This window comes from Mustelus asterias, chromosome 17, assembly GCF_964213995.1.
Source record: "Mustelus asterias chromosome 17, sMusAst1.hap1.1, whole genome shotgun sequence".
Lineage (NCBI taxonomy): Eukaryota > Metazoa > Chordata > Chondrichthyes > Carcharhiniformes > Triakidae > Mustelus > Mustelus asterias.
Genome location: NC_135817.1, coordinates 79,372,174 through 79,388,775, shown reverse-complemented (window position 1 = coordinate 79,388,775; position 16,602 = coordinate 79,372,174). Strand labels below are relative to the sequence as shown.

At 48.6% G+C, this 16,602-nt stretch overlaps 1 protein-coding gene across 2 annotated transcripts in view; it reads right to left on the bottom strand.

The window, feature by feature from the left end:
- The window catches only part of LOC144506644 (amyloid-beta precursor protein-like), a 189,115-nt gene extending 183,424 nt beyond the window's left edge, over positions 1–5,691 (bottom strand). Inside the window, exon 1 of one of the 2 annotated variants that reach the window (XM_078233035.1) lies at positions 5,433–5,691. In XM_078233035.1, the coding sequence (XP_078089161.1) occupies positions 5,433–5,516 (84 nt within the window). In that variant the 5' untranslated portion in view covers positions 5,517–5,691. The remainder of the gene's footprint in view (positions 1–5,432) is intronic. The other variant, XM_078233034.1, reaches the window with a different exon arrangement.
- Positions 5,692–16,602: the final 10,911 nt, after the last annotated feature.

The window sequence follows — 16,602 nt, the reverse complement described above, 5'->3', positions numbered from 1 at the left end:
TCCCACTATTTCCCAGCACAAACAGTTAAGTCAAGGTGCTGCTGCTGCTCCAATTGTCTAATTTGTGCAGCGTGTGACAGAGGGCAAGAACAAAACCTTTTTTTATTCAATTGTGGGACATGGACATCCCTGGCTGGCCAGCATTTACTGCCCATTCCTAGTTGCGCTTGAGAAGGTGGTGGTGAGCTGCCTCCTTGAATTGCTGCAGTCCATGTGGTGGGTTGACTCACAATGCAGTTAGGGAGGGAATTCCAGGATTTTGACCCAGCAACTATTCCAAGTCAGGATGGTGAGTGGCTTGGAGGGGAATCCTTTTTCCCTAAGCTACACCAGCTGACATCAGTGCTTTGCAACAGCATTATGAAGATGGAATCAGAGGCCAACTGACTCAATCTTAATACGGCCCACAATCTTGCCACTTCATTTTTTTTCAATTCATGAAAGGAAAAAATGAATAGTAATATGTTCAAAGCATTTTTGCTGCACAAGCTCCAAGTGCACTCCATTTTGTATGCAATAGAAATAGAACATAGAACAGTACAGCACAGAACAGGCCCTTCGGCCTACGATGTTGTGCCGAGCTTTACCTGAAACCAAGATCAAGCTATCCCACTCCCCATCATCCTGGTGTGCTCCATGTGCCTATCCAATAACCGCTTAAATGTTCCTAAAGTGTCTGACTCCACTATCACTGCAGGCAGTCCATTCCACACCCCAACCACTCTCTGCGTAAAGAACCTACCTCTGATATCCTTCCTGTATCTCCCACCACGAACCCTATAGTTATGCCCCCTTGTAATAGCTCCATCCACCCGAGGAAATAGTCTTTGAACGTTCACTCTATCTATCCCCTTCATTTTATAAACCTCTATTAAGTCTCCCCTCAGCCTCCTCCGCTCCAGAGAGAACAGCCCGAGCTCCCTCAACCTCAACAGAGGGTCGTGGGGGCCTGGAATATGTTGCCGGGCAAGGTGGTGGAGGCTGACACACTGGGAACGTAACGGAGTGGGAATGGAGGGATACAAAAGAGTGGTCTAGTTTGGACCAGGGAGCGGCGCGGGCTAATTGTTCTTTGTTTCTCGTTTCAAGGCTTCATTCTATGATCATCTTGCTGGTGCCAGTACAGAGCGAGACTGCGGATAGTTGGGAACCTGTCTCGGGGGCAGGGAATTCAGATGGTGTTCGTAAAGCAGAAGTGGAAATGAATAGGGTTGGGAAGCATTTTCTGATCAGGGCCAGTGTGATCTCCTGGACTCGTTTCGATCGCCTCAGGGGGTCGGAGAAGAATTTCCCAGATTTTTTTCCCCCATATTGGCCCTGGGGTTTTCACTCTGGGTTTTTGCCTCTCCCTGGAGATCACATGGTCTGGAATGGGGGGGTGGGGGTGAGTTAATAGGTTGCGATGAACAAAGCATCGTAGCTGTGAGGGACAGCTCAGTGGATAGGATATTAGTATGTAGATAGGCTGGAAAATTGGGCGGGGATCCTGGATTCAGGATTCAATCCTGGACCGGGGAGCGGCACGGGCTTGGAGGGCCGAAGGGCCTGTTCCTGTGCTGGATTGTTCTTTGTTCTTTCCTCATAAGACCTACCCTCCAAACCAGGCAAATTAATGTGTCAGACCAAATAAAAGATAAAAAGGGCTCAAATATTTTAGGTTATAAAAACTAAACTAGCATAATGGAAATGCTAACTTGTCAGTGGCTTTCCAATTATAGTCAGCAGCACCTTTAAGTCTGTTACCTTACAGGCATACAACGATGAATAGCTTTAGATATTCATTAAGTGGGACATCTAACCATCAGTTTGTGTGAAACTGAGATGAAGACCAAGAAATTTGATGTGGTATGCACCAAATGTCATAGCAGCTGAGTTTGGGTGGGGGCAGAGGGAAAAAAATACAAGCTAGGATTCAGGCTATAAAATAATGAATCAATGGTCACTGGAAAATACCCACACATTAATTAATATTGGCGAGCACAGGAGTAGGCATGGTTGGATAGTTGATTGATGCTATACTAGAGAGGGGAAAGCATTCAGGCTGATTGCAGAACTTGCCATGGTCATTCTTATTGAAATAATATATCTCAGCATAGACTAGAAATTCAAACCTATGAACTGTCTTTGGCCTGATTCTTTAACTGAATGAGGCAGAGTAGGAAAATAACTTACTGAAGTTTCTAAATTATGAACAGCAAAAATCATAGTTGAAAATTCCTTTTGATTGAATGCATCATGCTTTGGATTTAATGTAATGGCCTGTGGGGCTAGAAGAGAACATTACAAATTGCACACAGGTGGTTTGTGGGGAGCAGTGAGTTTTCATCTTTTTGTAAATGCTAGGATATCTTGGCAAATAGCCTCATCCACCCCACCCACCAGCAAGAATGCTTCATTAAAAGTTGACAACTTTGTTGCCTGTGAACAGATGGGTGTGACAACAGCTCTGTGTTTCCTACATTCCACTTGTTCCTATTCATGTAATGCAGAAAACTCATTAGAATCAGTTCACTTCCAAGCTTTATGACAATAACTTTGTCCATTTGAAAAATGGGAGCCATGATAATCCACTTGGTTTGATTTGTACATAGAAATGTGCAGAATAGCCCAGCTTTGATGCAGCATGCATTCTCTTTATAAATAATGTCCAAGAAAAAGACCCTTACAAAACTGTAACAAAAGGAAAGTATATTTTATATGGCTTTCTTTATTAGCCAGGAAGTCACAATCTATTACATAAGAAAGACACCAACATGAAATAACCAATACTGAACTCAATGCTAACATATCCCAACTCCTACATAATATTCAGCATACTTCAAAATGCAATCCACTTTGAAATGTTTACGAAATTATGACGATAATAAATTCTACAGCAACTCAAAAACACAAAATGCTGGAAGCAGTTCAGATAACGTTTGAATCAGACATATAACTGACCTTGTTTGCATTGCCAGTTTGTGTGATTTTTCTGTTGCAGTGCATATTAACTTAGTTAACAATTCTATCACATAAGCTTTAATTTTCATGACTGAAGTTATTTCCCCCTCAAATCAAGACCGCATAAGGCAAAATCTGATCAAAAATGCCATTACAGCAGGTTAAGTTTTTAAGTCACTCAAATGAGATAGAAGAATTATTTCAGTGTTGTGTCAAGATTTGCCATAATGTGGAAGAACTTGACACCTTGACAAATGCTAGACGTTGAATTTATAATAAAGCCAAATTTCATAATGAAATGAGCCGCAAATCGAAATATACCACAAAAAAAGCCATCATTTGAAGAATCAATCTACTACAAAGACAAAATCCAAAATGTTTACAAAATTTTGTCTCCAATTATAATGGCATGTTTCTATTTTTAGCTGGGTTGTCAAATGAAAGCTTCTTGGATTACAGCAACACAGAAAGCAATTTGGGAAATGTAAATAAAGGGCGAAAAATTGAGAAGGTTAAGGACCAAGAACAAAAATCCAATCAGACAAATTAAAAAAAATACAGTGGCAAACTGCCAGAATTGCAGGACAGAGCAGGCAGACATAAATAATACCGGATAAATTTAAAGGCAGATTGAAAAAATGCCACATAAAATTAAAAATATAGAAATTTAAAACCGACATGTGGCAGAGAAGAAATATTGGGAAACATATATGGAAGGCTTATAATGTGGAAATTCCTATTGAGGCCAAGTCAGGATTTAGATGGGTTGAATCTCATTCCATTTTGCTGGCAGTTTTTTTCTTGCTCAATCTTTATTCCTTGCCTATTTCTTTATTTATATACTTTTTAAATATACATCTTGAACACAAAAGTACGTCACACCCCATGCATTCTTTAATGCAACAAAATCGTTCATACTGCAAACAGAAAAACAAAAGAATCAATTTGGAAAACGATTTTACATTTATTTATATAAATAAAAAATGTTATTAAAGACTGGAGCACAACCCAGGCAGGGGATGTTTGCGCACTGCAGAGGCGCCATCTTCTTGGGGGCAGCCAGCCAGCCACTGGCGTTCCGATCTGATGTGAGATTTAAAACATCAACTCAAAAAGGAGAAAATATAAGTCTGGGATGGAGCGGGAGGCAACATCAAGAAATAATGTGAACGGGTTGAAAAGAATTGCCTCTGTTACCTGCTGCAGAGCATCCTCACTTTAGAGAGGAAGCCGGCAAAATCTAAACAAAGAGAATGCAGGAACCGAACCGGATCATCAATGAAACGGGAATGGGGAAAGAATGGTCGAGAGTTTACATGCAGTAATAATGGGCAATCACGGGTAAAAGCGAGGGAGTTAAGGAGTTTATCTTGATCCCATATCTCAGCGGGACAGTGAACCCCGCGCCCGACATCAGCCACCCCACTCGCCCCCATCAGAAACAGTGAACCCAGCGCCAAACCCGTCCAACGCCCTCGGGGAGTGATTTCCCCCTCCAACTCCCACCCCTTAGAGACAGTGATTCCCTCAAGGACGGTGACTTCTCCCTCACTCAGGGACAACGAATGCTACCCCCCCCCCCCCCCAGCCCAGGGACAGTGAACCTCGCCCCCTATCATAGACAGTGATTACCGCCCCCCCCCCCCCCTTCAGGGACAGTGAATTACCCCCTCCTCAGAGATAGTGATCCCCTCAAGGACAGTGACTTCTCCCTCACTCAGGGACGGCTAATGCCACCCCCCCCCCCCCAAACCCAGGGACGGAAAACCTCGCCCCCTACCATAGACAGTGATTACCCCCCCCCCCCACCTTTTCAGGGACAGTGATCCCCCCCAAGGACGGTGATTTCTCCCTCACCCTGGGACGGCAATCCCCCCCTTCCCCCTCACTCAGTGACGGTGAACCTCGCCCCCTACCACTCACACGCAGTGATTTCCCCCCTCAGGAACCGTGATTCCTCTCTGCAACCCACCACCCCCCCCCCCCCCCCACGACCGTGATTCCCCCTCCCTCAGGAACAGTGATCTCTCTTCCCCCCCCCCCCCGCTCTCGGGGACGGTGAACCCCGCGCCCCACCCCCCCTGCTCTCGGGGACGGTGAACCCCGCGCCCCCCCCCCCCTGCTCTCGGGGACGGTAAAGCCCGCGCCCCCCTGCTCTCGGGGACGGTGAACCCCGCGCCCCCCTTGCTCTCGGGGACGGTGAACCCCGCGCCCCCCCCCCCCTGCTCTCGGGGACGGTAAACCCCGCGCCCCCCTGCTCTCGGGGACGGTGAACCCCGCGCCCCCCCCCTGCTCTCGGGGACGGTGAACCCCGCGCCCCCCCTGCTCTCGGGGACGGTGAACCCCGCGCCCCCCCTGCTCTCGGGGACGGTGAACCCCGCGCCCCCCCCTGCTCTCGGGGACGGTGGACCCCGCAGTGACGGTTAGAGCCGCTCGAGTTCCCCAGGTTTGAAAAACCGTCCGTTGGTGAAGTGATGCGCGGGCGCTTTTACCTCCAGCGCCTGGCAGAGCGAGGGGAAGACGACCATCGCTGCCACCCACAGCATCCTTAGCCGACCCGGTAAGTGGGGGATCATGGCCACTCCGCTTAGGTCTCACGACTATAATTCCACGACGTTAAGTCTGTCTCGCTGCCTCTTTTATTTAAACTCACGCCCTCCTGTTAGCACCAAACTCACTTGATGGCGACAGCGAAGTGTGAGTGAGGTTTGCTGTTTGTGCGGCACCTGCACCGCCCCCCTCCCATCCCATACCATCCTCCCTAGTTGGTCCCGCCCAGTCTATTCCACTCCAGGCCGACTCGGCACCGCCATCTAGCGAGAAAGCCGCCCGACCAGCCGTCACAAAGTGCCGGCATTAACCCCGCCCACCCCCGCAGCCTCCGTAGCCTCCGTCCGAGCGGCTGACCGTATTCCCCAGTAAACCGCAGCTACAGCGCCACCCAGCCAGGAGGAGGAGTATCTGGGATCTGCAGCGCCACCCAGCCAGGAGGAGGAGTATCTGGGATCTGCAGCGCCACCCAGCCAGGAGGAGGAGTATCTGGGATCTGCAGCGCCACCCAGCCAGGAGGAGGAGTATCTGGGATCTGCAGCGCCACCCAGCCAGGAGGAGGAGTATCTGGGATCTGCAGCGCCCCCCAGCCAGGAGGAGGAACATCTGGGATCTGCAGAGCCATCCAGCCGGGAGGAGGAATATCTGGGAAATCCGCTCCTCCAGCCATATAACTTCAGGCGGACGCCAGGGTGACTAGGATCGGGGACGTGCTGCATGGCAGAGGAGCGGGCTGGATGAGCCCGCGCGTGCTGGCTGAGTGCGCAGGGGTGGCCGTCCGGTGTGCGGCCAAAGCCATCCTCGAGGCAGCGCAGGCGTGCGGTGGGATCCCGCCTGAGTGTTCCCCTGCTTGGACAGAATTCCATATTAGCCCAAAGCCTAGACCCCCCTTCCCAGGCCAGGTGCCCCATAGCAGGTGCTGCCTCACGGAAATGTCCTCTGTGCCTTTTTCCACCGCATGGAGGCATTTCCTGTACGTATCTGCTGCACACCTTCCACTACCGCATCCTTGCCTGTTGCCCGGATACACCTTGGCGGGCCTTGTTGCTGCCGGGCGGCGGAGATCCCCAGTGGAGGTCTCTCTATGGAGGGATCTTCCCCAATTATCTTGGGGACCTGCGGTGGAGGGTGTTGCACGCATCAGTTCCGTACAACCGTAAGTTCTATAGGCTCACAGGCTCCCAAGCTTGCCCCTTCTGTGGCTTTGTGGAGTCCGTGGACCATGTCTACGTTTCGTGTCTTAGGTTGCACTTTCTTTTTGTTTTCCTGAAGAACCTCTTATTGATGTTTTGTTTGCACCTCAGTCCCACGCTCCTGATCTACAGACACCTGGTGCGGAGAGGGGCGGGTCGGGATGGCAACCTCCTCGTGAACTTGCTCCTGGACCTAGCGAGATGCGCCATTAACAGGTCCAGGCAGCGGGCGATCGATGGGGTCGTCCATCCTGACTGTCTGCCCCTCTACTGCGGCTACATTCACGGCCAGGTGTCCCTGGAGAGTGTCCACAGGCGCAGTTGATGCCTTCCGTGCCCGTTGGGCACCGCAGGGGCTGGGGTGCATTATAGTCCCCGATAATCACATTATGATTTAATGTTTTAAGTTTCCTTTGTACTTTTGTTCTGTTCGGGCTGTTCCCCCTCCTTTTGGGGAGCTGCCCCTTTTACTTTGTCCCTGAGTTAATCTGAGTTAGTTTATTTGTTTTGCTTTAAAAGAGGGAGGAGTATCTGGGATCTGCAGTGCCCCCCCCCCCCCCCCCCCCCCCAGCCAGGAGGAGGAGTATCTGGGATCTGCAGCACCACACAGCCAGGAGGAGTATCTGGGATCTGCAGCGCCCTCCAGCCAGGAGGAGGAGTATCTGAGATCTGCAGCATCATCCAGCCAGGAAGAGGACGACCTGAGGCTTTGACAAAGGGTCAACTAGACTCGAAACGAGTCCCAGGCCACGGAGTTTGGAGATGGGGTTCGTAGGAATGATGGTGTTGAAGGCTGAGTGTAGTCAATAAATAGGAGTCTGACATAGGTGCCTTTGTTATCTAGGTGTTCCAGGATTGAGTGCAGGAAGATGGCATGTGCTGTGGACCTGTTGCTATCTGGGATCAGCAGCGTCACCTAGCCAGGAAGAGGAGTAGCTGGGATCTGCAGCTCCACCCAGCCAGGAGGAAGGATATCTGGGATCTGCAGTGCCACCCAACCAGGAGGAGGACTATCTGGGATCTGCAGTGCCAACCAGTCAGGAGGAAGGGTATCTGGGATCTGCAGTGCCACCCAGCCAGGAGGAGGAGTATCTGGGATCTGCAGCACCAACCAGTCAGGAGGAGGAGTATCTGGGATCTGCAGCACCACCCAGCCGGGTGGTGGAGTACCTGGGATCTGCAGCGCCACCCAGCCAGAAGGAGGAGTATCTGGGATCTGCAGCACCACCCAGCCAGGTGGTGGAGTATCTGGGATCTGCAACGCCACCAGCCAGGAGGAGGAGTATCTGGGATCTGCAATGCCACCCAGCCAGGAGGAGGAGTATCTGGGATCTGCAACGCTGCCCAGCCAGGAGGAGGAGTATCTGGGATCCACAGTCCTGCCGGGCCAGGGGGAGGAGTATCTGGGATCTGCAACGAACCAGCCAAGAAGAGGAGGATCTGGGATCTGCAGCACCACCAGCCAGGAGGAGGACTATCTGGGATCTGCAGTGCCACCCAGCCGGAAGGAGGTGTATCTGGGATTGTCTGTAGTGCCAACCAGCCAGACGGAGGTGTATCTGGGATCTGCAGCGCCCCCCCCCCCTCCCCCCCAACCCCCATCTTTATCTGGGATCTGCAATGCCACTCAGCCAAGAGTTGTAACTGGGATCTGCAGGGCCCCCAGGCAGGAGGAGGTTAACTTGTCTGTTGCGCCATACAGCTGGAACGAGGTGAACCTTGGTCACCTAAAGCGCCACCCAGCTAGAAGGGGGTATATTTGGACTGCCTGCTGCCCCCCAGTCAGGAGGACATGTATCTGCGATGGTTGCAGCGCCACCCGGCTGGAGGAGGTGTAACCAAGATTGCCCGAACAACCTTTTAGTCAGGAGAAGGTATAACTGGTATCTGCAGAGCCACCCAGCCAGGAGGAGGTGTAACGAGTATCGCCTGCAGTTCCCTCCCAGGCAGGAGGAGGTGCCATCTGTTGTATATGTAGTTTGAGGTGTTATGCCCCTTTAAGAGAGCAGGTCAGGTGAAGCAGGGGGAACAAGCTCCACCCAGGGTTGAGCTTGGAGGAATCAGTCTTGGACTGACTGTGCAACTGTTAAGACATTAAATAAACTGTTCCTTGTTTGAATTATACAAACCTACTTCGTGGTCTTTTTATAGTTTATAATTAGACCCAAACCTCATAACTGGTGATGAGGCTGAGTCATGGCCCACAGCCAATGTGCCACCGCCATTTTTCGGAAGAAGTGGGAGAAGATCAGGCGCCAGAGTGTGGCGACTAGCGTTATACATAGTTAACGTAAGCCTTCTTGTGACAATAATAAATAAACTTTGAAATGTTTAAAAACCTTTAACATCACCTGGATGTAGTAAACGATGTGGATTGAGGAGGTAGCATGGTAAACTTGCAGGGAAAAGGCCTCAACATTGAGGAAAGCGGTCGCAATAGGACTCGGCCTGCAGTCATCATTAGGGAAGAAAGGTACTCACGGGGAACAGGCCAAAAGCAGCGGTCATGAGGGGACTCGGGTTGTCGTCAATGGCCAGGAGAAAAGAGAAAGTACTCACCCGGGAGTGCTGAAATCATCGTGGAGAACGGTCGCACGATCGATGGAAAAAATTAGAGGATCACCAGCACAGTTGGTGAGGGAGCTTGAAGAGCGCTAATGGGGGCGACTTGGGATGCGAGCAGCTACTGAGATGTGAGCGGCAGGAAAAGTTCCTGCCGGCTGGAAAATAAAATGGCGAGCCAATTCAGAGCAATGTGCCCATTTAACGAGGTGACAGAAAGTTCGCTTCTATACACTGAACGTTTTAATTCCTATTTGAAAGCAAATAGTGGATGAAGACCTAATGGTGGCGGGTTTTTTGAGCACCATCAGAAGCAAGACTTTAGCAACCCTAAGGAGTCTGGTGCAACCAGAAAAACCATGGAGAAAACCTTTGGAGAACTGTGTGATATGTTGGGAAATCATTTGCACCCAAGCCACTGATGATTGCGGAACGTTCCGTTTTATAAACGGATACAACAGGAAGGAGAGTCCTTCACCCAATTCGTGACCACTTTAAAGAGATTGGCGGAACATTGCTAATCCAGAGGGTTCCTCCAGGATGCCTTGTGGAACCGTTTAGTTTGTGGCCTCTGACATGAAACCATTCAACGGAAGCTACTAATAAAGAGAATCCTGGATTTCAAAGTACCTTTCAAAATAACTACCTTGATGGAGTTGGCCGCCAGCGAAGCAACACAGTTGGTGTCGTACCCAGATGTATAAAGTAGCGGAAGATATAAAGTACGGTAACAGCTGCAGAATGTTGCCGATATGGCATATCTGGCCACAAAAAGTTAACATGTTGGACTTAAGAAGCCCAGTGCCGCAGATGTGGGCCACATTACCCGAAATTGCCGCGCACAACCCAAAGAAGCAGAAGAGCCAAAATCAGCTGAATTTCGGTGAAACATCCTATCGGCACGGGGTGAAGCTGATTGGTTCTGGGTCCTTGCCAAAATAGAAGGCAAGGCGAATAAGATGAGAGTGGATACGGACACAGTAGTGTCTCAGATTCCTGATTCAGTGCATAAGGAAAAGTTAAGGGCACTGCTGTTGAAGCCTGCCAAGCTTAATCTATGTATATATATGACATAAGTGGTGCCACTGAAGGGCAATGTACTGGTGAAAGTATCATAGAGTCATAGAGGTTTACAGCATGGAAGCAGACTCTTCGGCCCAACTTGTCCATGCCGCCTTTTTTTTTAAACCATTAAACTAGTCCCAATTGCCCGCATTTGGCCCATATTCTTTTATACCCATCTTACCCATGTAACTGTCTAAATACTTTATAAAAGACAAAATTGTACCCACTTCTACTACTACCTCTGGCAGCTTGTTCCAAACACCCACCACCCTCTGTATGAAACAATTGCCCCTCTGGACTCTTTTGTATCTCTCCCCTCTCAACTTAAACCTATGCCCTCTATTTTAGCATTAAGGGATCAGTGTGCAGAATTGTCACTGTACGTAGTAAAAGGCAACTACCCTGTAATATTTGGACGCACCTGGTTGCAAAAATTGAAGTTAAATTGGGGTATTGTTATTCGGCTGGCAGATGCAAAAACAAGTCCACAAGATGTCCTGGACAAGTATAAGGATGTGTTCAGGGGGACCCTAGGAGAAATGAAAGGGGTCAAGATTAAAATACAGCTGTAACTAGAGGCTCCTCCGATGAGTCTGATGATGCATCTGGTACGTACACCATCCAGTCTAAAGTGGGGCCGGAACTTGAATGGCTGGTGAATCTGGGCGTATCGGAACCAGTAAGCACCAGTAAGTAATTGGCCACTCCAATTTTCTCGGTCTTAAAAATAGATGGTGTGGTGAGGATCTGTGGTGACTTTAAGGTCATAGTTAATCTAGCACTGTGTGCAAATCAAAACCCACTTTCCCTCATTGAGGACCTGTTCAGTGGACTAGCGGGGGAAAGAAAATTTCAAAAATGGAGCTATTGTAGGCCTATTTATAGATGGGGGTCACAAAGGAGCTTGCGATAGTGACACATAGGGGACTTTTCCGCTACAAGTGACTTCCCTTTGGCATCACGTCAGTGCTGGCTGTGGATCAAATATTAAGTGAGTTGCCAGGAGTTTAGTGTTATCTGGATGATATTTTGTTTGCTGGCTCCACCGACGAGGAGCATTTGAAGAGCCTGGAAGGAAACACTCAAAAGGTTGCAGGAGCATTGCCTATAAGTAAAAAGGGAGGAATGTGAGTTCTTTAGAGATTCCATCAAATACCTGGGCTATGCAATCGAAAATGAAGGTCTACGCAAAGCATCTAACAAAATGGAGGCCATCAGAAAGGCCCCTAGACCAGGAAATCTGTCTCAACTACGATTGGAGAATCATCAAAGATGCCAAGAAACAATATCAGACCAAGCTGGAGACCCAGGCTAGCCACACGAACACTCACCGATTATGGCAAGGTCTTCATGACATTACAGACTACAAGGTGAAGACGAGTAGAATCGCCGGCAAAAATGCACCCCTCCCCGATGATCTCAACACATTCTATGCTCGTTTTGAGCAAGAGGTCAGCGAGAGGACATGATCCACTCTGAGAGCCTTGGTTAAACTGGTATCCAAGGTAACTATCACAGATGTCAGATTGGCCTTCTTAACCCTCATAAAGCGACTAGCCCGGATGGGGTTAGGAGAATGGACAAAGAAGTGGCAGATGGAATACAATGTGGAAAGTGTGAGGTCATGCACTTTGGAAGGAGGAATGGAGACATAAACTATTTTCTAAATGGGAAAATGCTTAGGAAATCAGAAACACAAAGGGACTTGGGAGTCCTTGTTCAAGATTCTCTTAAGGTTAAGGTGCAGGTTCAGTCGGCAGTTAGGAAGGCAAATTCAAAGTTAGCATTCATGTCGAGAGGGCGAGAATACAAGAACGGGGATGTACTTTTGAGGCTGTATAAGGCTCTGGTCAGACCCCATTTGGAGTATTGTGAGCAGTTTTGGGCCCCATATCTAAGGAAGGATGTGCTGGCCTTGGAAATGGTCCAGAAGAGGTTCACAAGAATGATCCCTGGAATGAAAAGCTTGTCATATGAGGAACGGTTGAGGACTCTGGGTTTGTACTCGTTGGGAGTTTAGAAGGATGAGGGGGGATCTTATTGAAACTTACAGGATACTGCGAGGCCTAGATAGAGTGGACGTGCAGAAGATATTTCCACTAGTAGGAGAAACTAGAACCAGAGGGCACAAGCTCAGGCTAAAGGGACAATCCTTTAAAACAGAGATGAGGAGGAATTTCTTCAGCCAGAGAGTGGTGAATCTGTGGAACTCTTTGCTGCAGAAGGCTGTGGAGGCCAGGTCATTGAGTGTCTTTAAGACAGAGATTGATAGGTTCTTGATTAATAAGGGAATCAGGGGTTATGGGGAAAAGGCAGGAGAATGCGGATGAGAAAAATATCAGCCATGATTGAATGGCGGAATGGACTCAATGGGCTGAGTGGCCTAATTCTGCTCCTATCTCTTATAGTCTTATGGTGTACCCAGACGAGCATTCAGATCCTGTGCAGACCAGGTGGCGGGGGTATTCGCATACATCTTTAACCTCTCCTCACTCCGATCTGAGGTCTCTACTTGCTGCAAGAAGACGACCATAATTCCTGTACCAAAGAAAAGCCAGTCAGCATGCCTTAATGACTACTGCCCTGTAGCTCTGACATCCATCCTCATGAAGTGCTTCAGAAGGTTAGCCATGGCACACATCAACTCCAGTCTCCGAGATTGCCCAGATCCACTCCAGTTTGCGCAGCGCTCCAACAGGTCCACAGCAGACACCATTTCCCTGGCCATACACTCAATCCTGGAACATCTACAAGGACACTTATGTCAGACCTTTTATTGACTACAGCTCAGCCTTCAAAACCATTAACTCAGAGAAACTCATCTACAAGCTCCTCCCTCTGTAACTCAATCCTTGACTTCTTAACCCACAGACCGCAATGAGTAATGATAGGTAATGACATTCCTCGATGATTATCTCAACACCGTGTCCCGCAAACTGTGTCCTTAGCCCCTTACTGTACTGCTTATGCACTTATGACTGTGTGGTCAAATTCCGCTCCAACTCAATTTTTAAGTTTGCTGATGACATCACTAGTGGGTCGGATCTCAAACAATGACGAAATGGAATACAGGAAGGATTATAGAGAATGTGGTGAAATGGTACGATGACAATAATCTCTCCCTCAATGTCAGTAAAATGAAGGAGATAGTCATCGACTTCATGAAACACAGTGGAGGACATGTCCCTGTCCACATCAAAGGTGATGCAGTGGAGGTGGTTGAGAGCTTCAAGTTTCTAGGTGTTCAGATCACCAACAATCTGTTCTGGTCCCTCCACGTATATGCTATGGTTAAGAAATCCCACCAATGCCTCTACTTTCTCAGAAGGCTAAGGAAATTCAGTATACCCACTACTACAACTCTCTTAACACTTTTAACAGATGCACCAGAGAAAGCATCCTTTCCGGATGCATCACAGCTTGGTATAGCTCCTGCACTGACCAAGACAGCAAGAAACTACAAAGGATTGTGAATGAACCCCAGTCCATCACGCAAACCAGCCTCCCATCAATTGATTCCGCCTACACTTCCTGCTGCCTCGGGAAAGCAGCCAGGATAATCAAGGACCCCATGCACCCCGGACATACTCTCTTCCACCTTCTTCCGTCAGGAAAAAGATAGAACAGTCTGAGATCATGTACCAAATGACTCAAAAACAGCATCTTCCCTGCTGCCATCAGACATTTGAATGGTCCTATCACATATTAAGCTGATCTTTCTATTCACCCTATCGGTAACTGCAACACTATATTCTGTATCCTCTCCTTTCCTTCTCCTCTAGGTACTCTATGAACGGTATGTTTTGTTTGTATGGCACGCAAGAAACGATATTCTTCACTGTTTTCCAATACATGTGGCAATAATAATTCAGTTCATTCTTGGGTGAACTACGATGGCAAGTTCATGCCAGATCTGGCAACCATGTTAAAACCCTACATCGGTTGCTGGGAAAATGTGGCCATGGAATTGTACCCAGTGGTGTGAGGAGGCTTACTGGGAGGTGAAACAAATCTTAAGTAGGTTAGAAGTGTTAACTCATTTTGACCTGAAGTTGCTGCTACAGTTAGTCTGTGATGCCACACCTTATGGGGTTAGTGCCGTGTTGTTGCATATATTGACAAATGGAGAGGAAAGACCCATCACCTTTGCTTCAAGATCGCTGGCAATGACGGAGGAAAACTTCGCCCAAGTCGAGGGAATGGACGTTTTCAGTGTGAAGAAGTTCACACATTTCCTTTATGGCAGGCATTTTATGCTGTTGAGAGGCCAGAAATGGCCCATGTACTGGGATATCATCAATGGCGGCAGCATGCCTAAGAGATGGACACTGTCAGCTTACTTTTATGAAAAGAAATACCAACAATTGGAGAGACATGGCAATGCAGATGCCCTGTCAAGGCTGCCACTTCCAGGAGAGAAAGATGTTCCTGGTGGGAACCTAAAAATCATATATTTCTCCCAGGAAAACAAGGTATTGGTGTCCACGACCAGGTGCGGAACGCTTCAAGGAAGAACCCAGGTTTAAGCCAAGAGGTGGAGTTCTGAGCGGGAGGACCAGTCATAGAAACCAGCCACATTGATGTCCCTGCCTGTCCAGGAAGTTGGAGTTGTCTGTATTGGATGGTTGTTTATTCTGTGGGATGAGAGCTGTCATTCCACCCCCGTTAAGAGGAAATGTGCTGGAACAAATACCCCAAGGGCACCTCAATGTAATGTGAATGAAGGAAATAGCCAGGAGCTATTTTTGGTGGCAGATTCAGGAGAAGGCATCATGCGAGTCATGCACATTAGTGAGGAAGATGCTCCCATTGTCAACCCTTCACCCATGGGAATGGTCTCAATCTCTGTGGCAGCGGGTCCACGTCGATTTCACAGCCCAGTAGAGGGACAGATGTTAGTCGTGGTTGTGGATGCCCGCTCTACATGGCCCGAGATGGCGAACATGAAGTCGGTATCAGCGGAAGCGACAATAGACTGACTAGATGAAATATTTGCCAGGATCGGGAAACCCGAACAAATTGTGAGGGACAATGGGCGAAAGAGCTTGGGGGAGTACCTTGAACATCATGGAGTCAGACAGGTGAGGTTGGCTCCAAAGCCACCGGACAACAAATGGCCAGGTGGAGAGATTCGAACAAACCTTGAAGCAGGCGTTCAAAGCCTCACAAGGGGAGGGTTCGTTAGGATGGCAAATAAACAGGTTCTTTAGCATGTACTGTAACATGCCACATGTGGTGACAGTGTTTGCCGGTGTCTTTAATGTTTTAACTACCAGCTGAGGACCACGTTTAACCTGCTGCCACCAGGAGAGACCAGAGAGATGGTGGAGAGAAATCTGGAAGGACAGATAGCCAGATGGGCGGGAACCTCTGGGTTGAGAATATTCAGTAAGAAGTTTAACAACACCAGGTTAAAGTCCAACAGGTTTATTTGGTAGCAAAAGCCACACAAGCTTTCGAGGCTCTGAGCCCCTTCTTTAGACATCGCCATCTCGGGCCATGTAGAGCGGGCATCCACAACCACGACTAACATCTGTCCCTCTACTGAAGAAGGGGCTCAGAGCCTCGAAAGCTTGTGTGGCTTTTGCTACCAAATAAACCTGTTGGACTTTAACCTGGTGTTGTTAAACTTCTTACTGTGTTTACCCCAGTCCAACGCCGGCATCTCCACATCTTGAGAATATTCCAGAGGGATGAGTCCATCTTGGCCAGGAATTAAGTTTAAAGTTTATTTATTTGTGACACAAGTAGGCAATGAAGTTACTGTGAAAATCCCCTCTTTGTCACACTCTGGCACCTGTTCAGGTATACTGAGGGAGAATTTAGTATGGCCAATGCACCTAACCAGCACCTCTTTAGGACTGTGGGAGGAAACCAGAGCACCCAGAGGAAACCCACTCAGACACGGGAAGAATGTGCAGACTCCTAAGCATTAACCTAAGCTGTGTCCCTGGTGCTGTGAGGCAGCAGTGCTAATCACTGTGCCATCATTCTGCCCGATACATGTTTGGGGAAAAATGGACCCCAGCGACGGTGGTGGCCAAACAGGACCATTATCGTGTACGGAACAAACTGGTCTGGAGGAGGCATGTGGGCCAGCTGATCGGAAGGGAAGTTCTCCAAGGTTCCGAATCGGTTCAGATGGAAGCAGAGGTATCAAACGAGTCATGTGTCCCCGAGCCAGAAGTAGTCATACCCAGGGAGGGGACCACGACAACATCACAGGACAATGGGTGTCAGCCTGAGATGGAAGCACCCATTTCTTCTGGAAATTCAGGAAACCATACCAGAG